This window comes from Urocampus carinirostris, chromosome 19 (assembly GCF_059441175.1).
Source record: "Urocampus carinirostris isolate Australia breed hairy pipefish chromosome 19, RoL_Ucar_1.0, whole genome shotgun sequence".
Taxonomy (NCBI): domain Eukaryota; kingdom Metazoa; phylum Chordata; class Actinopteri; order Syngnathiformes; family Syngnathidae; genus Urocampus; species Urocampus carinirostris.
In genome coordinates, this window is record NC_142367.1 from 17061704 (window position 1) to 17086389 (window position 24686).

A 24686-nucleotide genomic window follows, 5' to 3' on the forward strand; every position below is an offset into this window, starting at 1 on the left:
GTGTCTTACCCAAGGGCACTTCGACATGTAACACGGACGAGCCGGGATTTGAACTGGGATCCCCTGATCCCAAGACGAGCGCTCAACCTCCTGAGCTACTCCCGCCCCATGCACTCACACAAACCGGGAGTATTTTAGATTAAACGTCTTATTACTGCATTTTTTAATGTTCAATTACTATCTAAAGGTGTTTTATTGATCAGTAAGATGTGTTTTATAGCTATTTAGGATTGACTTGGATGCTTTCAGGTGGATGAATTTTAAATTATTTCATATCGAGGAATTTCAGCTGCGGGCGTGATACTGGAACAAATAAAGCTCGTGTGAAGAGGTACCACTGTATATCAAGTGTATATCTACACACACCCCTCCCGAGCCGTTATCTCTTCTCCAATCTCCCTCCCTTAAGGTCCTCCCAAGCCTGCTTTGGCCCCTCCCCCCTTAACTCCCCCGTCTCCGCCTCCCTCCATCCCTCCTCCATTTACATGGCCCGACTCCTCTGCCTCTTTCCCTTCAAAGTAAACAGAAGCGAGAAGAATAGGAGCGGAGCAGCATCACTTTTTTTTTTTTTGCTTCCCACGACTCCCCCCTCGATCCCCCCTCCCTCCCTGCTAACGCAGACTTTTTCACGTGCATCCCGTTTTCTCTCGGACTTTTCGCCCGCTCGCCTCCGCTGAAGAAACGCTCCGAGGGAGGGGACCACAAGTGTGGAGAGCTTGAGAGGATAGGACCCCCACCCCCTTAACCCCCTGCCCTTCGGTCCTTATGAGTAAGGGGTCTCGTCTGCACATGCTGTGCTCTATGGCAAACTCTGGCTGCCTTCTGCTGTCCGGAACCGGGATGTTACCCCACTCTCTGCAGTGCCCCCCTGCTTTCCTCTATCTGCCCCAGGTAAGCCCCGGACTGCTCGCTCCCACAACGGGGCAGGCGTCCCTTTCGGGACACTTCAACTTTTAGTTCGAGCGTGCTTGTCCTATTATAAGAAACTTTTCGTGCGTTCGAGCTGTAATTACCACCAGGGGGACTTATCTGAATCATTTTTTAGTGCTCTCGGATACTAGTACCAAGTCCCGATACCGTTTGTACTGTTGGTTAGTGAAAATCCGTTATTTACCACTAAATATAATCAAATTGTTTATTTGAGAATGCTACCAGAAAGGTTTTTTGTGTTTCTTAGCTGTAATAATTGCAAGATCAATTCTTCAGCGCTCACTGATACAGATACCAAGTGATGATACTGTTCTTACTGCCAATGGGAAAGAAAAAACACATTTTCTTAATGTGTAACTAATGACCCTTTTAGGTTTTTATTTTTTTTAATTTTTTGTTATTCACTGCTAAATATAAACTAGTAACCTTGCTCACAGTTGAGTTATTTGTGTTGTTTACCAGGTTTGAACTTAATGTAGTAAAATATTTATGTCACTTTATTATTTAGTTCTAAACAATAACAATAATAACAAAAATAATTCCATTATTGTACACAACGATACATTGTTTTGGGAAAAAAAAACTACTAAGGAAATTTTTATTTTAGTTAAAAATATCTCTGATTAGAAAAATAGGGAAATCTGATAGTTTTGCTTTTTCTAGGGAAAATAAGTACTAAAACATGTATTTTCTTAAATAGAATATTAAAATGACTTTAAAAAAAATCCAGTAAAATCTGATTATTTTGATCATTTTGTATGATTTAAAAAAAACTACTAAGACATTTTCTTAAAGTAAAAAGAAAATTGTAAAGGTAAAACGTATTAAATCAGATCAATTTGCTTATTTTTAGGATTATAAAGATGACTGAAAATTGTGTTTAAAAAATAATTGACAGGATTGAAAAAGTACTTTTCTTGTCGTAGAAAAGTATAAAAATGATTAAATAATAATCTATGCTCATTTTAGGAATAGAAAAAATATATATTTTTTAATTATTTTTAGTAAAAAACTATTAAACTGATTAATTGATACAATTAAATCAGATTATTTTGCCTTTTTATATGATTAACAAATAATACTTAAAACATCCTATTTCAGTTAAAAAAATCTCAAAATGATCAAAATAAAATCAGATGATTTGGCTCGTTCTCATCATTATATACTGGAAATATTGTTGTAAAGTATCTTAAAATTAGAAAATAATTACCTAAAACTACTTAAAAACTAGCTAAATCATATACAAAAAAAGGGAAAAAATACATATCAGATGAACAATATTATCTTTAAAGAATATGAGTTGAAAATATACTACAATAGAAATAAGCAAAATTAGGTTTCAGTGACCTGCTGATTTTCCCGATTTTAAGACTGCAAGCCCGAAACTGCACACCAATATTAATACCTGTTCTTTATTGCAGATATCTAAAAACAATATATATATACACATTTGTATTTATCTATATGTGATTTGATAGAATCCTGCCCTGGGAAAAATACATATATATAAATATATTTGTGGTCAGTGGGCGGTGGGACAGTCACAGATGTTGTCCGGGAAGCGAATGAGACAAAAGAAGCAAACGGCTGCTAGCGCACTTGTGGGTGCGCACGTTTTTCCATTAACTGCGCCTCATTTCCTCACTTCTCACTTTCCTTGCGCTCTGAAGTCTTCCATTGACTCCGTGTTGCTCAATTACTGCTACGCGTTACAAGGGAACGAGTATTAACGCAATTTTGTAACTGTCGCTACTACGCGGTGCATTACTGTTATTCCACCACTCATTAGATGCAGAACTGTTATCTCCTCTGTTATATCCAACCCTCAATTTGCCAGCAACAGATGATCAAGAGTGGGTGTGCTTTATATGTACCTATAAAGTACAACTAAATACAGGAATGGTGGCGCTCTTAGAGTATGAGGTTCCTGAATTTATCCTCATGGAGATATTCCCCCTAACGTATATAATCACATCCACTCCGATTATACAACTCTTGAAGAGGATACTAAATCAGGCGATCAGCTTACATGCACCTATTTGGTTGTGTGTCACAAGTAGTGAATGGAAAGGGGTGTGGCCTATACAGGAACAAAAACGGGAAATTCATGGGACAAACGTGAGCACAGGCTCAAACCTTAAATTGATGCAAGATTTTGGTCTTTTTTTTTCTGTAAATAAAAACAAATCTTAATACTTGAGGGGAAAAAAAAACGTTTTGGACGGTCGCTACAAATGTAGAAGCAGATCTCGGAGTGTTTTGAAGCTCTCAAGGTTGCACAAGACAAAATATGTTCCTACAGCTTAGTGCACTCGTTTTCTTTTATCTCTTTTCTTTTGTGTCTATTTTGAAGCAGTTTTAGGGAGTTTGCTTCTTTGTTATTGTATGCCGTCATTTGTCATATGTTGACAGTTACTTTCGGAGTAACACATTACTTTTTGGTGTCCGTTACTTTTTAAATGAAGTAACCAATAACTGTAACTCGTGAGTATTTTTCTCAGAAAACCCGCCCAGCAATGACTGCTATTGCAGGCGTGTGACGCTAGTTATTTTTTTGAATCTGTACAGCCTGAGAAACTCCATATCCATTTTGTCTATGCTCTTAAAACCACTTGAATACTTCTTTCTACATGGTCCACGACATTTTCTTTTTTATCTGCGCTTTGTTAAAATCATTTTACAAATAAAACGACCAAAATTCATCGCACTTTGACTGTTTACCCCATTGATTGAGTCGGTTTGTTGTTCCTGTAGAAGCCACGCCCCCTCCCGACACGCTGCTTATAATTTGCTACTAGAGACACACAACCAAATATGTTCATTTAAACTGAGTATTTTGTTTTATTGTTGTTCATACAGTTTGGATGCGAGTACAGTAATCCCTCGGTTATTGCGGTTAATGGGGACCAGAATCCCCTGCGAAAAATTAAAATCCGTGATGTAGGGTCACACCTTCACAAAAGCACCCAACGGTCAAACGTACCTCGAGATGACATCCTTACTGACTGAGAGTATATGACTTGTAAAATAACAACTATAGATTTACAAATAAAAACAAAATACAGAATTGCAGTTGATTTTTCTTTCTTTCTATAAAAATACAACAATATTGGAGGGACTCTTTCTCTAAAGCGCACGCGTGCATCGTGTAACCTCGAAATGAGCCAGGACTTGGTGATGATTAAAATAAAACGGACCTGGATGTATCCATTTCCCACGAGTTGTAGCTCCAGGTCATCCATTCCACGGGTAACGAATCTGCAGTTGGTGAAATACCGGCTGGGTAGGCGCAAGTAGCCGTAGCTGTAGACTGGACCTGCAGTCTCATTCTTGCCTTCTCTCTCGTTGCTGCCTCTGACGCTACCCAAACCCGATAATAAACCTAGGATTACCCGCTTGTGATCACCATTTCTTTGTCCGCTTCTGACTTTCCTCAAAGTTCAATTTAATTGATGAATTTCGTTTCAATACAACGAGCGGGGGCAGCACGGCGGCGCAGTGGTTAGCGCGTGTGCGGCACAGTTCTGAGGTTATGAGCTCCTGTGTGGAGTTTGCATGTTCTCCCCGTGCTTGCGTGGGTTTCTTCCGGGCACTCTGGTTTCCTCCACACATTCCAAAAACAATGTATGTCAGGTTAATTGGCCGGTTCAATTTGTCCCTAGGTGTGAATGAGCGAGCAAATTGTCTGTCTCTGTGTGCCCGCCGACTGGCTGGCAATCAGTTCAGGGTGTCCCCTGCCCACTGCCCGAAGGCAGCTAAAATGGGCTCCAGCACCCCCACGACCCTAGTGAGGACAAGCGGAGCAGATAATGGATGGATGGATGGATAACGAGCAACTAGAGGCTATCTGGCACCATGCTCTGCAGTTTGTCTTGGTAGCTGCTTTTGTCCCCGCCCTGACAGCATACACAAGCCTATCACAATAGCGCAGACAATCATGCCCACCCAACACACAAAGCCCTCCCTAACCTACCTTCACGATAGCATTTGCTGTGTTCAGTCTGCTCAGAAGACAATGCATCATATGTTATATCCATCCGTGAATAACCAAAGCGTGAAGTAGTGAGGGGTTTCTGTATATAGCTTTAGGAGAGTATCTCCATGACAACAATTTTAGTGTTCTCATATACTGTGCTTGAGACAGTGCCACTATAAATATATTAATGTGTATTTTGAAGGTATGTATAAAATCGCTGGTTATGACTAATGCGTAGTTACGAAGGAGTGACAGTTAGCGATAAGGACGTTGTAACTAGTGATCTTGATCTGACAATTTCGCACTGGCAGTTGAGTTAAATTATATTACAGGTAACGCGTTACTGAGTAAACCAATTACGTTCCCGTTCGTCCTATTGGTAGGCGCGCCCACCCTCCCTCGACTTCTTCTCCCCTCACTTTGTTATTGCAGGCGTATAAAATATGATAAAGCTGGAGAGAGGCGGCGTGTAAAATAGGAGCGGGCCGCAGTGAGCTAAGCTGCTACGTCCAAGCCCCCGAATGGCCGCCACTCATCACCTTTACGGGCCGGCCCGGGACCGCCATCTTGCCTGCTGCTGGGGCCAAAAAACAAAGCTAGCGTGCGGGTATAACTCAGACGCCGTGCACCAGCTGGGACGCGTGCACGCGGAAAAAGCTAGCTTCGCACACGCAAAACGAGTCCGAGGGGAGGCCGTTTGTTCGTTCCTCGCACCGTGCGATTCTTTGTGCGCTTTCAGTTTGTTGGTTCTTTTTTACATATATCTATACACCAGGGGTGTCGAACTCGTTTGAGCTCGGGGGCCACAAAGCACTGTTGGAGGGGCCAGACTAGTAGATTAGAGAGAAAGAGGGAGAAAGAAAGAGATGTAGAAAGAGAGAAAGAGGTTGAGAAAGAAAGAAAAACGAGACTGGGGAGAAAGAAAAAGACGGAGACAGAGAGTGAATAGAAATTGAAAAAAGTGGAAAAACAGAGAGAAAGAGGGGAGGAAAGTAAAGAAAGAGACGGAGCGTTTGAGAGTGAATAAGAAATAGACAAAGTGAATAATAAATAGAGAGAGTGAATAAGAAATAAAGAAAGTGGAAGAGAGAGAGAGAAAAAGAAGGGAGGAAAGAGAGGGAGAGCTAGAGTGAATAAGCAATAAAGAGAGAGAGAAGGAAAGAGGGAGAATTAGAGAGAGAGAAAGAGAGAGAGGAAGAAAGGGAAAGAAAAAGACAGAGACCGAGCTAGAGAGTGAATAAGAAATAAAGAAAGTGGAAGAGAGAGAAAGAGGGGAGGAAATGAAAGAGAGATAGAGTGACAAAGCAATGAATAAAGAGCGAGAGAGATAATGTGTGAGAGAGAGAGAAAGGGGGATAGAGGGGGAGGAAGGGAAAGAAAAAGACAGAAAGAGACAGCTAGAGAGTGAATAAGAAATAAAAAAGTGGAAGAGAGAGAGAGAAAGAGGGGAGGAAAAAAAAGTAAGAGACAGAGAGCTAGATAGTGAATAAGAAATAAAGATCAGGAAAGAGAGTGAGAGAGAAAGAGAGAGAGGGAGGGAAAGAAAAAGACAGAAAGAGACAGCTAGAGAGTGAATAAAAAATAAAGACATTGGAAGAGAGAGAAAGAGGGGAGGAACGTAAAGAAAGACAGAGAGCTAGAGAGTGAATAAGAAATAAACAGAGCAAGAGAGAGTGATGGAGGGAGATAGAGAGAGACCGAGCGAGGAAGAGTACTCGATTTGTAAGAGTAGCATGAAAATGGTGAAAGTAAGAAAATGTTTGCCTTAAGTAGAGTCCAAATACCAACCTAAACCGCAAGAAAAATGAAGAGTTTATCCGAGCGCCTCTAAGGATGTTACATACTTGTACGTGCATCATGAATGAGCTGTCTAAAACTGCTAAGATTACACAGGACAAGAGTTGCAAGCAGAGAGTTGCAATGTTCCAAATTCTTTTAGTGATGGTTTTGCAGTTTAAGGATTTTTTTTTTTGCTTTATTATTTAAAATAATTTTTTCACTTGCTATATTTTAGAGCAACTAGTTGTTTCGCATAAGTGGGTCGCCTGGGCAAAAAAATGCTAAAATAAGGAGAAAAAAAAATGCCCTGCTTGATCATGGAGAAAAGATCAATCAGTTGACGCATTTGAGAGGGACCACATCTCATTTTATGGGGATAATATTGGTTTTGTTTCCTTTTTCTGGCCAGAATAACGGGCCCCAAGGGAGTTGGTGAAAAGGGGGAGGAAAAGTGGAAAACTGTAGCCGCAACGATCGAGGTGAAGAAGGAAATGTGAAAAAAGTTAGATATATTCTATTATCTCTGCTTTAAACTTTTACTGGATACATTTGATATGTGGAATTTTTTTCTTGATTTGGGTCGGCGGTTGCAATTAGGGTGGAATGGTGGTTCCTGAAGTCAGACCAGTTGAGTACCAGTGGTTTAGAAGAGTCGAAACCCATCACAAGTGCTTCGTGAGGCTTCATTTCTCACATTTATTTTTCATTAAATCATATTGCAATGGTACAAACCGCACCAATGGCGCTTATTGGCTTCTCAACACTTTCCGGCTCCTATTTGCAGACAACGCGGATCACACGAGCTCTAAAACATTCATCTCCTTGCCGTCTCTGTATTGAATTTCCATTCGGGCGCTCTCTCATTTTTGCACGGTACTCTCTCTCTCTTTTCCCAAGGCGACATCTTGGAAAGGGGTAAAAGAGAAGAAAAAAAAAGTCCTCGTAAGTCAATACCACACGCTAATTCTGCTTGTGCAAGCTTTCTCGGTGTCTCCAGGGAGAAGGGAAGGAGATGTCGAATGGAGGAATCTTTACCTGAACGTTGAATGCTTCCTTTTTGGCCGAGAGCTAGTATTTTCGGGGAAATCATTGTCATTTAGTTCCTGATTTCCACTTTTTTTTTTCTATTCAGTTGTTGGAGAGGGAAGGAATTCAGTGTCGCGCCTTACCTTGTAAATAACCATTGGCATTATGGAATATGTCGTTAAATGAGGAGGGTCGAAATACAGCCAGTGTTATGGCAAGATCGTTTATGAGGCATAAAACAGAAAGAGTCTGGACAGTTCTGAAGGGAAGACAGCAGTGTTTAAGTTTTTGGGAAGTTTATCAGCTATGTTACCAAAAAAAAAAAAAAAATGCTTTGGATTTGGATTTTTATTTTTATTTAATTTCTAATGTATTTTATTTATTTATTTGTTATGTTTTTGCATTCTATTTTATTTCAGTATATTTTCTTTTTTGCTTCATTAAATGGCAATTGATTTGTATTTATTTATAAAGCATTTCAAATATATGTATTTATTATATTATTTTATTATATTCATTTTTATTGTATTTTATTATTTTTTTAATTGTTTTTTATTAAATAGCAATGGAAATTTTATTTTGTTTTATAGTATTTTGTTCCAATTATTATATGTATTATTTTTATAATATAATATTATCATAATTATTATTTCTATTATATTTGGGTTTCTTTAATCAAATTTTACTTTATTTTATGTTTGCTTTTCACTTAATTTTGTTTCAATGTACTTAATAATTTATCATATTAGATTTTTTCCATTTCTTTATTTTTTTAATGTTTTATTTATTTTTAATTCATTTTTTTGAATATTTTATTTTGTATTTTTTTATTATTCATTTATTGCTTTTTATCATTTGTATTGTATTGTATCATCTTATCTCATTAGCCGTACCGCTTATCTTCATTAGGGTCGCGGGGGGGCTGGAGCCCATCCCAGCCATCTCCGGGCAGTGGGCAGGGGACACCCTGAACTGGTTGCCAGCCAATCGCAGGGCACACAGGGACAGAGAATTCGCTCGCTCATTCACTCCTAGGGACAATTCGGTTAGGCCAATCAACCTGACATGCACGTTTTTGGAATGTGGGAGGAAACCGGAGTGCCCGGAGGAAACCCACGCAACCACGGGGAGAACATACAAATTCCGCACAGTTCTGGAGCTGGATTTGAACCCACGACAGGTTCCCATGACATGAACTGTGCCGCACAAGCGCTAACCACTGCGCCGCCGTGCTGCCCGTATTGTATTCACTTGTTTTTAGTTCTTTTTTTGGAATTTCAAAATGTGCCTGAATATGTGATTTTTGACCTCGATTTAAGACCTATAACCATTCGATGTTGGGAGTTGGCCTTGGCGGAGGCCTTTTAATACGTATATTTCTTCATAAGGTGCAAGCGTAAGACCGTATCGAGGGTATAAACGGCGCCCCTCCTCCAATTCCGTCCTTTTCCTTCTCGTTCTCTAAGCCTTGATAAGCTCACCTTCTCCGGGGCCAAGTTCATCCATCTCTCAAAGTTACCGCTGAATCCTTAATGTCATTTTTTTCCATCTTTTTTTCGCGGTACATCCCCAACAGACAGCGGGTGCTGCCTCTCATTAGCCGTTCTCGCCCGTGTGCCAATTTATATAACGCCGAGGATGTAATTGGCCTCAGCAGAGGTCTTTGTTATTCTTTGCTCTCCAATCCGTCTTCTTGACTTTCTTTGCGTAGTTGGTCTTCATTTCCACGCTGTCTTTTTTTTCCCATTTTCTTTATTTTCACCTTTTGTCTTTCAATTATATGGAACAGAAGATCTACGTTTGACCCGGAAGTGCCTCAGATATAAGTACAACGTGAGTAATTCGCGCTCTGAAGAGAAATACGGTCGTATAAATGCAGACAACCGTTCGACTTACGTAAAACGATAGATAGGAACATTTTCTTCGGGATGTCGAAAAGTATCCGGACATTGCTGTACGTTAGATTTTGTATTGTGTGCACCTTTTTCCGAGTACAGGACAGCACTGTAGTGCTTCTTTCCGCCACGACTGGCGTGTGGCGCTGTGAGGGGTCACCTAGCATCCACCCCGAAGAAGAAATCCGCTTCCTCTTCCTAGTTCTTTGTGTAAACATTCTTTATTCTTTATTTTTCTGAAAGAGGGATTACCTCATTCCCTTCTCAAAGTTTCTTCATTTTCCTCATGTTGAGGTTTTTGAGTTTTTCCTTGCCCTCATGTAGGTTTTAGATCAGGGGATGGTGTCATAATAGTCTGCAGTTTGCAAATATCTGTATGTGAAGCCCTTTGAGTCTCCTTGTGATTAAGGGCTATACAAATGAACATGACTTGACTTGACTTGATATTTGATATTGGTCCAGAGTCTGCTCCAAAAGCAATATCGGAATTCCTCCAATATATTCAAGTAATATTCCTGCTCATATTGGATCAATTGATATCAGCATTGGAAAATACTTTCAGTTGCAATAGAGATTTCTAAAAAAAGATTCAGTATATCATCAAAAACAGCTTGTGTAATTCCTGCTGATATCAAATCAATCGGTGTCAGAAGATATTCTGGTCTGCAATATTGGTATTAAATCTGAAGTGCAATCGTTGTGTCAGAACATACTTTACAGACAATTCAGACAAATATAATTATAGCTGCCCTACTTACAAACGAGAGGTTCCAGACGATTGTTATTGAATTTGTTCGTAAGTTGCTTCAGTCCTATATTTTGTATGTTTAAGGTTTCTATAAGTAACCTGTATTGTTTTGTTCTAAAAAAAAATAAGCATTTCACGAAATAATATGCTCTATAAAGATAAATGAAGTGAATTTTAACTTACTTGTGGAAGATGAGCTTCAAGAATTAGGCGACTTCGTCCTGCGTGGTAAAAAGTCCAACCATTTTCTCAACCGCATCGAGCTTTCTTACTCCACTTTCATTTCAACAGAACAAGCTCTCCTCTTCTTTACACTTTACACCAACCATATTGAATCATGCACGAGATATTCAACAATGAAAATGAAAGTTCTTAGCGTGCTGGAGATACAGTATGTTTACACACGAACTAGGAAGAGGAAGCGGATTTCTTCTTCGGGTTGGATGCTGGGTGATCTCTCACAGCGCCACCACACGCCGGTAGTGGCGGAAAGGAGCACCTGTACTCTGAAAAAGGTGCACACAATACAAAATCTAACTTACAGCAATGTCCGGACATTTTTTCACATCCCGAAAAAAATGTTCCTATACCGTTTTTTGTAAGTCAAATGGTCGTAAGTAGGGGAGCGTCTGTAGTTAGTCATAACCTCCCGAGTGAAAAAAGTCGCGTATACAACTACAGAGTTCATGTAAATACACCAGTACACAATTCACTGTACTTTCCCCAAAACACATCCTGGTGTTAGCAAAAGTTGAACCCCCTCAAAACTTCCCGACAGCGCCTCTTGAGTTACAGTGACAGCCTCCTTGAGATGATGGGCTCCAACTGGAATATTTGTGTCTCATAAATCCGTCGCCATTCCATTGGTATTTACGGCCGTTCCGTCAGTTCCTAGCGAAAAAAAAGAGAGAAAAAGAAAAAACGTCAGCCAAGACAAAGCTGGGCCAGCCTCAACCCCCACATTCAGCATCCTGTCAGCATCCCGAACCATCTGTTACATTCACCGGCCCAGCAAGGAAATTTACCTTTACTGCCGTCAATGCTTGGAACGCGTTCACCTGCCGTGACCTCACTAGCTTCCGTTTTTAAAAAGAAATGATCATTCAATGTAGCCATATTTTATATCTGTTTTTCACTCTGGCTGTCTATCCGTATGTACAAAAGTCAATTCCATTGAAGTTGGGAAAAAGTTTAAAATGTCAGTAAAATTAGAATAGAATGACTTGCAAACCTTTTCTAACCCATATTTAAATGAATACACCACAAAGACAAGATTATCCATGTTCAAACTCATAAACTTTATTTCCATAAGCAAATAATGATAAACTTAGAATTTTATAATTGCAACAAGTGCCAAAGTAGTTGGGAAAGGGGCTTCTTCACCATTGTGTTACATCACCTTTCCTTTTAATAACACTCAATAAACGTTTAGGAAGTGAGGAGACTAGTTGTTGAATCGTTGATAGTGGAATCCTTTCCCATTCTTGCTTTATGTACAGCTTCAGCTGTTCAACAGTCCGGGGTCTCCTTTGTCTTATTCTGCGCTTTATAATGCGCCACACATTTTCAATGGGAGACAGGTCAGGACTGCAGGCAGGCCAGTCAAGCACCCGCACCCTCTTACTACGAAGCCACGCTGTCGTGAGACGTGCAGTGTGTGGCTTGGCATTATCCTGCTGGAAGAAGCAAGGGCGCCCATGGTAAAGATTCTGTTTGGATGGCAACATACTTTGTTCCAAAACCTGAATGTACTTTTCTGCATTAATGGTGCCTTCACAGATGTGCAGGTTACCCATTCCTTGGCCACTCATGCACCCCCATACCATCACAGATGCTGGCTTTTGCACTTTGCGTGCATAACAGTCTGGGTGGTTCTGTTCTTCTTTGGACCGGAGGACACGACGTCCACAATTTCCAAACACAATTTGGAAAACTGACTCATCAGACCACAGAACACTTTTCCACTTTGTATCAGTCCATTTTAGATGGGCTCGGGCCCAGAGAACCCTGCGGCGTTTCTGGATGTTGTTGATGAATGGCTTACGCTTTGCAACATAAAGTTTTAACCCACACTTACGGATATAGCGTCGAACTGTATTGACTGACAGTGGTTTTCCAAAGTGTTCCTGAGCCCATGTGGTGATGTCCTTTACACATTGATGTCGGTTCTTAATGCAGTACCGCTTGAGGGCTCGGAGGTCACGGGCATTCAATAATGGTTTACGGCCATGCCGTTTACGCACAGTGATTTCTCCAGATTCCCTGAACCTTTTCACAATATTATGGACTGTAGATGATGATATCCCTAAATTCCTTGCAATTGTACTTTGAGGAATGTTGTTTTTAAACTGTTCAACAATTTGCTCACGCAGTTGTTCACAAAGAGGTGAACCTCGCCCCATCCTTGCATGTGAATGACTTAGCTTGTTCGGGTCTCCCTTTTTTATACCCAGTAACAACTCTCACCTGTTGCTAATTCATCTGTTCACCTGCAAATAGTTGGTTGATTTCCATTCATCCACTTTCTGAGTAGTTATTGACACCTGTCCCAACTATTTTGGCACGTGTTGCTGTCATCAAATTACAGAGTTGATGATTTTCTCCCAAAACAATAAAGTTTATGAGTGAAGACAATAAATATGTTGTCTTTGCTGTGCATTCATTTAAATATGGGTTGAAAAGAATTTGCAATTTACTTGGATCAATTTTTATTTGCAATTAACACACTTTCCCAACTTCATTGGAATTGAGTTTTGTATGTCTGCATGTCCATCTGTCCATCCATTCATCTGTCAAGTTACCATTTTGTTATCCATTTCTCACTACCTGTCCATTTCTTCGTTTGTCCTCGTCCGTCTATCGGTCTGTCTATACATTATGTCTGTCTGTCCATTGACCTTTTTGTTTTGATTGTCTTTTTGTCCATCTATCGTTTTAACATTCTATCGTTTTACTGATCGTCGTTTTATCCGTCAGTCTATCTATCTATTGTTTTATCTATCTATCGTTCCATCTATTTATCTATTGTTTTATCCGTCTGTCTATCTATCTGTCTCTATTTATCCAGCTATCTCTATCTATATATCTATCTCCACAGTATCCATCTATCTATCTCCACAGTATCCATCTATCTATATCTACAGTATCTATCTATCCATTTATCTATCTCTATCTATCTATCTATCTCTACAGTATCCATCTATGTCTCTATCTATCTATCTATCTCTACAATATCCATCTATGTCTCTATCTATATCTGTATCTATGTCTCTCTCTCTATAAATCTCTATCTATCTATATCTATCTCTTGTTTTAGCCATTGTTCTATCTATCTATCTCTATCTCTCGTTTTATCTATTGTTGTGAATTTCCCTGCAGGGATGAATAAAGTATCTCTATCTATCTATCTCTATCTATTTAACATCTGTCTGTCTTCCTGTATCTCCGTCCGTCCCTCCCTGTTCATCTCTGTGCATCCATCTCTAACCATTCGTCCTTCTCTCCTGATGTTTATCTTTCCATTTTTCTGTCCATCCATCCAAATACAGTATCTGTCCACTTTCTGTTTAAATTATTTTTCTTTTTTTGGGTGTTTTTTTTAATTGTGTTACACAATTGGTTGCTCAGATTGTACCTGAGGTTAACTAGGATCTACAGGCTACATTCTTTACTATGATTTATTTTACTTTGAAAATCAACTACAGACAGTTATTAGATACTACCGGTACACTAATAAGAGTGTTAAAACTTCATGTATATATTTTTTTATATTAGTGTTTATGAAAACATTTTTTTCTCGTTGGGCATTTTACAAGTAAAAAAACATGTTTGGCACTCGAGAAAGATGGTTTCAAGCTTGAACAGTATTGTTTTAGTAATTCTCAGTTTTGTTTCTTCTTTGTTACCTAATCTACCACTTGTTTTGTACCTGGGGATATCTAGGACCTGCTACCTTCATCGTTTCTTTGTTATTTATCCTCTCACCACACTAAACTGTCCGACTGATAATCAGCCTATTGTGGTTGGCTGACCGCAACCGATACATTTAACGGGTGTGTCATCATACCTGAAATACTTTAATCTCAAGCCACACGTTGACCAACGATACTCACTCTATCGGAATTAGTGAAATGAAAAAAAACGCGAAGACAAGGTCACCGTTTAAGGCACCGGAACTTTACGCTACCATCTGAGATAAAGGTCTCCGAATAGGTGGCTAGCTTTGCCGTTAAAGGTTATCCAGACAAGCTATCTTGTTAGCGCCACATCAAGATGACAGAATAAGGGTCAGGAGGTCAGGGGTCACGCATCTAGACACGTCTGCTGATGACCCCACTGTCATTTGGTTAAGGTTACACTTGTCTATGGGTGTCAGGTTTTTTGTTTTGTTTTTCTTTAGGGGTGCTACGTCATTACCTCTAGTGTTTATTTCAGGTATAATTCTGCTAACTGACAAGTTTAAAAAAAAAAAAGGAAAAAAAATATGAGGGAAGGGGGAAGCGACATTGGGGACAAGAATGACATCAAAACATCGTGTGTTTTTTGTAGTGTTTCCATAGTGCAGATTTGCCTAGCATGCGTAACATCTTCGGTTCAAGACCGGGTGGAAATATATGTTGGCCTGGAGAGGGATGGGCACTGCTAGGCTGTATTTACCCAAAACACACCACGGTATATGGTGCCCCAATGACCCCAGTGGTTTAAGAGATCCAACCAACCAAGTACTTCCTTTAACTTTTTGTTCAGCAGGCAGGATTAAAGGCCGCCTGCAGGCTATACCCCCACCCATATGAAAAATATATTTTGATGATGGAAGGGGGCCACATAGAAACATTGAGGGCAAGGCTTGTAACAACCCATCATTTTTTTAATTGTAGTATTTCTCTTAAACGTTTTGTTAAATGAGGTAATTAAAAAAAACGTTATGTGTCTTATGTAGCCGACAGGGTGCGGTTTAGCTAACCTTGCTATGAGAAATATGTTAATGGAGGAGGGGGCTGAGAGGGACACTGGGGACAAAAATGGCACTCAAACAACATGTCCTTATATATCTGTATTACTTTTCTTTAATGTTTTGTTCAGTGGTCCAGATTATTGACTATGATGGGCCACAGACTGTAGTTTGCCCAGCCTTGCTATTAATAATATACTATTTTAAAGGATGTGGCCACTGGGGACAAAAAAGGCACTCCCAAAACATTTTTTTTAATTTTTATATTTAGTACCTTTTGTTAATTCTTTGTACAGTGAGATGGATTAGACATCCAGAAGCCGTATGTGACCTGCGAGCTGTATTTTGGCAACCCCTGCTATGAAAAACATATTTTTATGGAAGAGGAAGGCTCATTGATATACCTGGGGACAACATTTTTTAAAATTTGTATAACAATAACTATTGTTCAGCGGACTTATATGGCTTACGGGCTGTAGTTTGCCCACCCCTGCTATGTCAAATATATATATTTTTTATGGATGAGTGGGGGACACAGGGACACTGGGGATGACAGTATTTCGAGTACAGGACAGTACTGTAGTGCTTCTTTCGCCGCTATTGGCGTGTGGCGCTGTGAGAGAAATCCGCTTCCTCCTCCTAGTTCGTGTGTAAACATACTGTATCTCCAGCGCGCTAAGAACTGACATAGACACTATTTTTAAGAATCTGTACTACTTATTTTCTAACTTTTTGCACAGTGGGCCAGATCCAAAAGCCTTATGTGGCCCAGGAGTCGTAGTTTTTTTTTGTAGTTGTTTCGAAAATGTATTTGTTTATAGCAGAGGGGTTTACAAAGGGACACTGGTAACAGAATTGGCATCAAATCAAAATGATTTTTATTTATTTGTGGAAACGAAAACAGAATAAATGTTCAGAATTAATTGCAATTAATCCCTGAGTTAATTACAATCTTTCATTCCCTTTCTTTCCCAATCTTTACTTGTTCCTCGCCCCTTTTTGCGCATGACAGATTTATTCCCGTTGAAGCCTAATCAAGCATGTCTTTTTGCCTGCCCCCTCGCTTAATGATGGCTAATTGCGGCCATTAACGTGGAACTCGGAAGGTAAATTGAACAGCGAGTGCGAGACAAATATTGATGTGAATCGACAGAAAGGTTTGAAAGGGGCGTCGTCCAATGAATGACTCTAACAAGTCGCTGTTAACCCTTATTTGCATACGGTCCAAACCTTTCAAAATCCAAACGTTTTTCTCTTTTGTTTTTGTACGTTTGTCAGATCTGACTTGAAATTCTCACAACAGTTTGTCATTTCTCAAAACACATCAAACAAGTAGCATAACACAATGGATTACCTGAAAAGCATACTTTTTTCGCAAAAAAAATCTTAGTCTATCACTTCAAATTATTTTTTTGTCAATAAGGTCAGCATTACAAGTTCTTGTTTCATTGTGTGCTGACAAGATAGTCAAATTGTTTAATCGTGATCTCCATGTAACTGTTACAATGGTGGAAAGACTAAATCCTTATCTATCATTCTATCGCCCTATCGTTCCATCCATCTATCTATCGTTCTATCATTCTGTCGTTCTATTGTTCTACCGATCTATTGATCTGTCCATCAGTCCATTGTTCTTTCATTCTATTCATCTATCGTTACATCTATCGTTACATCGATCTGTTCCTCTACCTATCCATTTATCTTTCTATTGTTCTACCTATCGTACTATTAATCTATCGTTCTGTCGTTCTATCCATCGGTCGTTCTGTTGTTCTTTCGTTCTATCATTCTATCCATCTATTGTTCTATCTATCGTTCTATTGTCCTATCTATCTATCCATCTATCGTTCTATCTACCGTCTATCGTTATAACGTTCTATCGTTCTATCCGTCCATCTATTCTCCTATCCTTCGTTCTACCGTTCTATCATTCTATCTATCCATCTATCAGTCGTTCTGTTGTTCTATTGTTCTATATATCCATCTATTCTATCTATCCATCTATCATTCTATCTACCATCTATTGTTCTGTCGTTCTATCATTCTATCTGTATCAATCTATCCATCGTTCTATCATTCTATCATTCTATCTATTCATCTACCGGTCGTTCTATTGTTCTATCGGTCGTTCTATCCATCTATCAATCTGTCTATCATTCGATCATTCTACCTATTCATCCATCGTTCAATATGATGTTCTGTCTGTCGTTCGGTCGTTCTATCTATATTAAGATGGTTTAGATAAGTTTTAATGACAATTGTATATAACGCCTTTTTTGAGACTGGACAAGACTCAGTTTACACTTACACTTTTATACTGTTTATTGACAGACCATGTAATTGCAATACATACATCGAAATACAGAACAGAATATGAAAAAGAAAATAGACAAATTGGCACAACTAAACTTGGATTGATCACAGTAGAATGTTGATAAAAATGGGCTCAGAGAAACCATGTGAGGACAAAAACTTCCAAGAAGGCCTGCCAGTCACCACCCGTGGTTTTCAAACCTGAACAAGTCCAGAATACTAAATAATAAATAAAAAAATTTGCCCCCCAAAAATGTAACTTATAATTCGACATATGTCTTTTTTTTCTATTTTTGGTCTCACTATGTTTAATAATTTTATTTATTCTAAAATAAAAATGTATTGTTATATATATAAAGTATGGAAGTTTAAAATCAGGCTCAGGGCAGTCTTAGAAAATGAAATAAATGTGTGATTTTTATTTTATTCATAACCATTATGTATTAATTACATTAAATATGCCACAATCCAGACCTGCTGTTTCCAAGTCTATAATCAGACTCAGAAAATAAAGAAGTATGGGATTTCTACTGAAGCACAATTATTTATAATTATTATATATCAATTATTTTAAAACTGTTTCCTTAAAATATGCTTAATTCATAAAATACATGAACATTCCCGTCATTGATTCACTGACCATGAAATTGTGCTCTAAAACCTGTGCTACAATAATATAGATATGGGGCGGCAGTGGCTCAGGAGGTAGAGCGCTCGTCTTGGGATCAAGAGATCGCAGTTCGAATCCCGGCTCCTCCGTGTTACATGTCGAAGTGTCCTTGGGTAAGACACTGAATCCCTAATACCCCCAATAAGCAGGTTAGCGTGAAATGTGAAGCACACTGTAAAGCGCTTTGGGAAGTCTTTACTTGAAAAGCGCTATATAAATGCAGATCATTTCATTTCATAATATATAGATAATATAGACCCGCATTGTTAGACAAGATCATAAAGAAGTGCTTGACCTTTCTATTAATTCTTTAGAAAATATATTTTTTTTTGTATTTTTTCATGTGTTTATTGATAATGCTTTATCATTCACCACATTTGTGTTATAAATCCTGCGCCACTATTTAAGCCGGCTTTTTTCAAGTCTCGAATTAGACACAGGCTAATATTAGACAAGAAAATATAGAAGAGTGTTATTTTTACGGCAGTTCTGCTCAGATTACGTCGCGGCCGCTTACAATCCAAACTTCAAATCGAATGTGACTTTCCCGGCGTTATTTTTTCCCATCCGTGCTCCGCTGAACCGTTTTTCCGGGCCTATATTTCAGCGCAGTCCGGGAATTTTTCCGGCATCCAGTAGAAATGATGCATGGACCTAATACCGCTTGACTAATGTTGTATGGGTAGACGGCAGACGCAGACAACGGTGCCTGTCCTGGGGGTTACCCACAATCCCTTGCGTCTGCTCACTAGCCGCGGAGATTGATGGGGAGGCATTCTACTGAATCATATTTCTACCGAGTTGACGCTCGAGGGGGGGAGAGCTTCGTCGAAATCGGAGATCCGGATGCGGATGATGGCGTACAAGAAACTCACCCAGGGACAAAAACAAACCCCGGAAATCACCGGCATGCCCAAAAACGGACGTATAACTAACCAAGAGCGGGTTGAAGTATTTCACCGCGTCCTGCTGCTTTTTATTTTTATGACGCATAAAGCTTGATACGGGAATTTATGTGCTTTGTAAAGCAATCCCTCTTTTTATGACTTTCACAGCGGCATAAAATGTCAGACTACCCCTGGCAGTGAAAGCCTACGAGCGCACGGAGGTACGAAGGTACAAAAGGTTGATAATAATTGCAAATCTGAAGGAAACTTGCAGGCGGGGAACGTTCCGGGGCGTGACTGTTCTTTTAATACTTCTTAATCAGTCCTTTAAAAAAAAGAATCGTTCACGGGATCCTCGATGTACCTGTTACGGGGTTATAAAAAAACTGAAAGACTATATGGATGTCTACATATAGAACCATCAAAAAACTGTAAGGTCATTGATCCATGTTGACTTTTAGCTACCATAACCGGTAAGCTAGTCTGTCCCTGATGTAGGCAGAGGTCCCAGGGCGAATCTTGAATCACTCATGGTAATTACCTTCTATAGGTCTTGTCGATAACTAATGGCAGTAAAAATACAGACGCTCCCCTACTTACGACCATTCGACTTACGAAAAACGGTAGGGACGAACATTTTTTGGGGATGCCGAAAAATATCCGGACATTGCTGTAAGTTAAATTTTGTATTGTGTGTGCCTTTTTCCGAGTAGAGGACAGTACTGTAGTGCTTGTTTCCGCCATGTGACGCTCTAAGACACAGGTGTCAAACAGGCGGCCCGCGGGCTGGATCAGGCCCGCTAAGGGATTGAATCTGGCCCGCGAGACATCACTCAGAGAAGCGCAAGAGAAAAACAACCTGCGGGTTGAAATATGTCAACTTGATTTTGCCAAAGCCAGGTGCCTCTCACAAAGACACTGTACTTGTATTTATTTCTCTCTCTCTCTCTCCCCCTCTCTCCCACACCTTTTCTCCCACTCTCTGTCTCTTTCACTCTGTGACTCTTTTTTTTCTCTTCCTTTGTTGCTCTTTTTCTCTTTCTCTCTCTTTCTTTTCAACTCATTTTGCTCTAACTTCATTTTTTCCTTTTCTCTCTTTTCTTTTTCTCTCTTCCTACCCTTCACGCTTTCTTTTCTCTCTTTCTGTCTTTCTATTTCTCATTGGAATTATTTTTTCCTCTCCCTTTCTTTCCCCCTCTCTCACGACTTCTCTTTTTATCTCTTTTGTTTCTCACGCTCTCTCCCTCTCTCTTTCTTTGTCCCACCCTCTCTCTTCTTTTCCATCCCTCTTTCTCTTGTTTCTTTATCTATTTTTCTTTCTCTTTAATCTACTAGTCCGGCCCCCGACAGAATGTTTGTTCTATCGTGTGGCCCCCGTGTTAAAATGAGTTTGACACCCCTGCTCTAAGAGGTCACACAGCATCCACCGTGAAGAAGAAATCCGGCTTCTACTTCCTATTTTTTGTGTAAACATTGTATGCTGTATCTCCAGCGCGCAAAAAACATTTTCATTGTTTAATATTTCATGCATCCATTGAATATGGTTGCTGTAAAGTGTCAAGAAGAGGCGAGCTGTTTTGTTTGAAATGAAAGTGGAATAAGAAAGCTTGATGCGGTTGAGAAAATGATTGGAACGTCTTTTTTCGGCCAATTTTTTACCACGGAGGAGCAAGTCGCCTAACTCTTGAAGCGCATCTTCTGGAAGTATGTTAAACTTAACTTGATTTAGCTTTATAGAGCATACTATTTTATTAAATGTTAATTTCTAGTAGAAAACAATACAGGTTACTTATACAAGCCTTAAATATATATGGGGGGAATGTGTTTGATAAAATCCAACACCAAAAAAGTACAAATCATCTTGAAAGGGAGTTTGAAATAAAATAAAATAGAGAACACAGTATGGTAATGTTACACATATCTTAGACATGCTCCTCAGTAACAACTAACAGTTATCCAAATAACGCTAGCATAAAGCGCATTATTACCTATAAGCTTCACTCCAAATCACTCAATCCAATAAGATATTTATCCTCAGCGTCACTTTTACCAATAAACAAGTCGTTCAAGATAATAAGCTGCTTCGCTTCCTCTTTCTGCTTCGGAAAACATCCACCTAAAACAGGGCATGATTGAAATGATCAACACAGGCTTAGAGCCCCCTCTTGCAGTTTATTGTGATATAACATGTGAAATGATATACCGGTTCTAACAATTTAAAACTCAATGATATAATAATCCGTTACTAATTTTCTTACAGGTCTCACAGGAGTATACTTTACACCAAACTACTAAAACATCGACAATTTATAGTCTGGAAAATACAGTATATATTTATTCATAAATATGAAAAATTGGATAGGTCTCCATTAGTGGCCCTTTAAACAAATGTTTTAACCCAATGGAACTCAAAAAAGTTTGCCCACTCCTTGTCTAAAGTTCAGAAAAAACGTTTTCAGAAGTCCTTCGGTTATCACAATTATTAAGGACCATAACAAATCCCGAAAAGCGAATACTCGCAAAGTAGTGTCACTACTTCATAAAAGCACCCAACGGTCAAACTTACCGACTGAGAGTATACGACTGTAACAAATGAACGACTATAGATCCACAACAAATAACACAAAACACGTAATGGCAGTTGAAAAATTGGTTTTATTGTCATTATTCAAAACTACAACCAAATTGGAGGGTTTCTCCCTTCCGTGTTAGAAAGCGATGTAGAGAGCAACTGGCTAGCTGCGTGCTAGCATCGGAGGTCCCCAAGTTGAGCCAGGGGTCTGCGATGATTATATCCAAGAGTCTAAAATGTATCGGTTTCTCGGGATTTGTAGCTCCAGGTCATTCATTTTATGGGTAATGAATCTGGCGTTGGTGAGAGTAGGCTCAGCGAGGGTGGTGTAAGAGAGTTGTTAGCCTAGCTGTACCAGTACCGTAGTTGTAGGCCGGTTATTGCCCGACGCCACCTCAGTCGCTTCCCAAACTTGATAATAATCCACGGAGCACCCTGCTGGTAATCACTCTTTCTTTGCACTCTTCTGACTTTCATCACAGTACGATTTAATTGATGAATTTATTTTTAATGCAATTATCAACTGGCACCACCATGCTCCACAGTTTGTTTTGGTGGTGACTTGTGCGCCCGCCCTGCTGTTTGACTGACAGCATACCCTAGCCAATCACACACAGTCAACCTGCCCCACGTGATACCATTTGCGGTGTGCTGTCTGCTCAGAAAACAATGCACGATACGTTGATATCAATATCAAAAAAGACAATTCAACTCAAAATCCTCGAAGCAGTGAACCAGCGATAACCGAAGTGCGAAGAAGCGAGGGGTCTCCGTACATTGGCTACTGTTCTGAACATTGACAAATGTAATATCACCCAGAGTGACTCAGTCAAAAATGTAGATGTCATATTTGACCCTAATCTGTCCTTGACACACATTAGGCATATTACTAGAACAGCTTTTTTTCATCTTCGCAACATTGCTAAAATTCGCCCTATGCTGTCTCAGTCCGATGCGGGGATTAGAATTCATGCTCCCGTCTCGATGACTGTAATGCACTACTCTCCGGTCTCCCGAAGTCCAAAATCAAGAGCCTTCAGCTGGTACAAAATGCTGCAGCGAGGCTTTTAACTAAGACAAGAAAGTTTGATCACCTGACCCCCATTTTAGCTAACCTGCATTGGCTCCCTGTTAGCTTAAGATGTGATTTTAAGGTTCTGCTGGTAGTATACAAATTCATGCATGGACTTGCTCCCTCATATCTTTCAGATTTAATTTCGCCCTATGTTCCGGTCCGGAGCCTTCGCTCTGAAAATGCTGGTCTACGAGTGATCCCAAGAGCCAAAAGAGATCCGCAGGTTCGAGAGTGTTCTTCATTCGGGCCCCAGTGCTGTGAAATGCTCTTCCCCTGAGATTCGATCTGTAACCTCAGTGGAAATGTTTACATTTAGGCTTACAACACACTTCTATTCTATAGCATATGAATAACCTATATTTTATGTTGACAATATCTGTGTATTATTTGTTATTGCAACATCCATTGCAGCTTGGTCATCCTGGAAGGGCGATCCCTTCTCAAGGTGTCTTCATTTTCCTCATGTTGAGGTTTTTGAGTTTTTCCTTGCCCTCATGTAGGTTTTAGATCAGGGGATGGTGTCATAATAGTATGTGGTTTGCAATAGTCTATGGTCTGTCCAGCACTTTGAGACTTTATGTGATTAAGGGCTATACAAATAAGCATGACTTGACTTACATTACCAACGCGTATGCGACTTTTTCCTATGGAAAAAAAAAACGATTTCTGCAATGGATAGCATAAAATCAAACACCCGACTCGGCAGCATGACAATCTCATTAAAAGTAAGCGAAAGGAGCGTCTTCTCCGGCGATTCGATTGTCGTCGAGCCTAATAGCGGCGTTTATGTTGATGCAACTAATATAGCCGAAGTGCTCTCATACGTAGAAGCACTCGGAGCGAGCGCCAAAGCCAGTCTCCGACTCCCGGCGACGTGCGTATGCAAGAGCAAAGGAGATCAATGGCGAAGATCCGCCGTAGTTGAAAGAGCATGTCTCCGTAATTCACATGTATAATTTATCGAGCGCAACATGCAAAAAAAAAATAGAAATGACTTCAGAGGGGAAGATAACGTGGCGTTCTTTCTGGCGCCGAGGTAAAAAGAGGTGACAAAGCCCCGGGCGGGGAATCGCGCGAGAGATTTCGACGGCCTACAAAGAATGTCTGAAGACAAAAAGGAAGAAGAAAAGTGGAAGTCGTCTTCTTTTTATAAGCAATCTGGAAAATTGTGGAGCGTACTTTGAATTTGGGGCTGAAAGAGAAGCTGTCCAAAATGAAGACGTTTAGTCAGAGATATAATGGCAGATTGAGGTTGAAGGTTTCCCATATTTTGACAGAAAAAGAGAGTTTAAATCCCTAGTGTGTGTGTTATAGCGACCCCTAGTGCTATTGAAATACTTCATTCAATTCTATAGGACACCTACAGTGGCTTGCGAAACGATTTGGCTCCCTCGAACTTTGTGACCTTTTGCCACATTTCAGATTTCAGACATAAAGATATAAAACTGTATTTTTTGTGAAACATCAACAATAAGTGGGACACTTTTTTTAACAAATAAACAAAGAAAAAGTGGGTGTGCAAAATTATCCAGCCCCCTTACTTTTAGTGCAGCAAACTCAGTCCAGAAGTTCAGTGAAGATCTCTGACTGATTCAATGTTGATCAAAATGACTAACGATGATAAATGTAATCCACCTGTGTGTAATTATGTCTCTGTATAAATGCACCTGCACTGTGATAGTCTCGGAGGTCTGTTTCAAGCGCAGAGAGCATCATGAAGAACGAGGAACACACTAGGCAGGTCCGAGATACTGTTGTGGAGAAAAATATCAGTTTCTCGATGTGCAAAACTGAGACACATACCCCAAGCGACTTGCAGCTGTAATCGCAGCAAAAGGTGGCGCTACAAAGTATTAACTCAATG

General features: G+C 39.7%; 1 protein-coding gene across 5 annotated transcripts in view; it reads left to right on the forward strand.

Annotated features, from left to right (window-relative positions):
• The window catches only part of rbfox3a (RNA binding fox-1 homolog 3a), a 537286-nt gene that overhangs the window by 378487 nt on the left and 134113 nt on the right, over nt 1-24686 (forward strand). The window contains exon 1 of one of the 5 annotated variants that reach the window (XM_088322990.1): nt 685-891. The exons of the other annotated variants lie outside the window; for them this stretch is intronic. Within the exon in view, the coding sequence (XP_088179116.1) occupies nt 766-891 (126 nt within the window). The 5' untranslated portion in view covers nt 685-765. Of the gene's footprint in view, nt 1-684; nt 892-24686 lie in introns of those variants that run through there. 5 annotated transcript variants of the gene reach the window in all.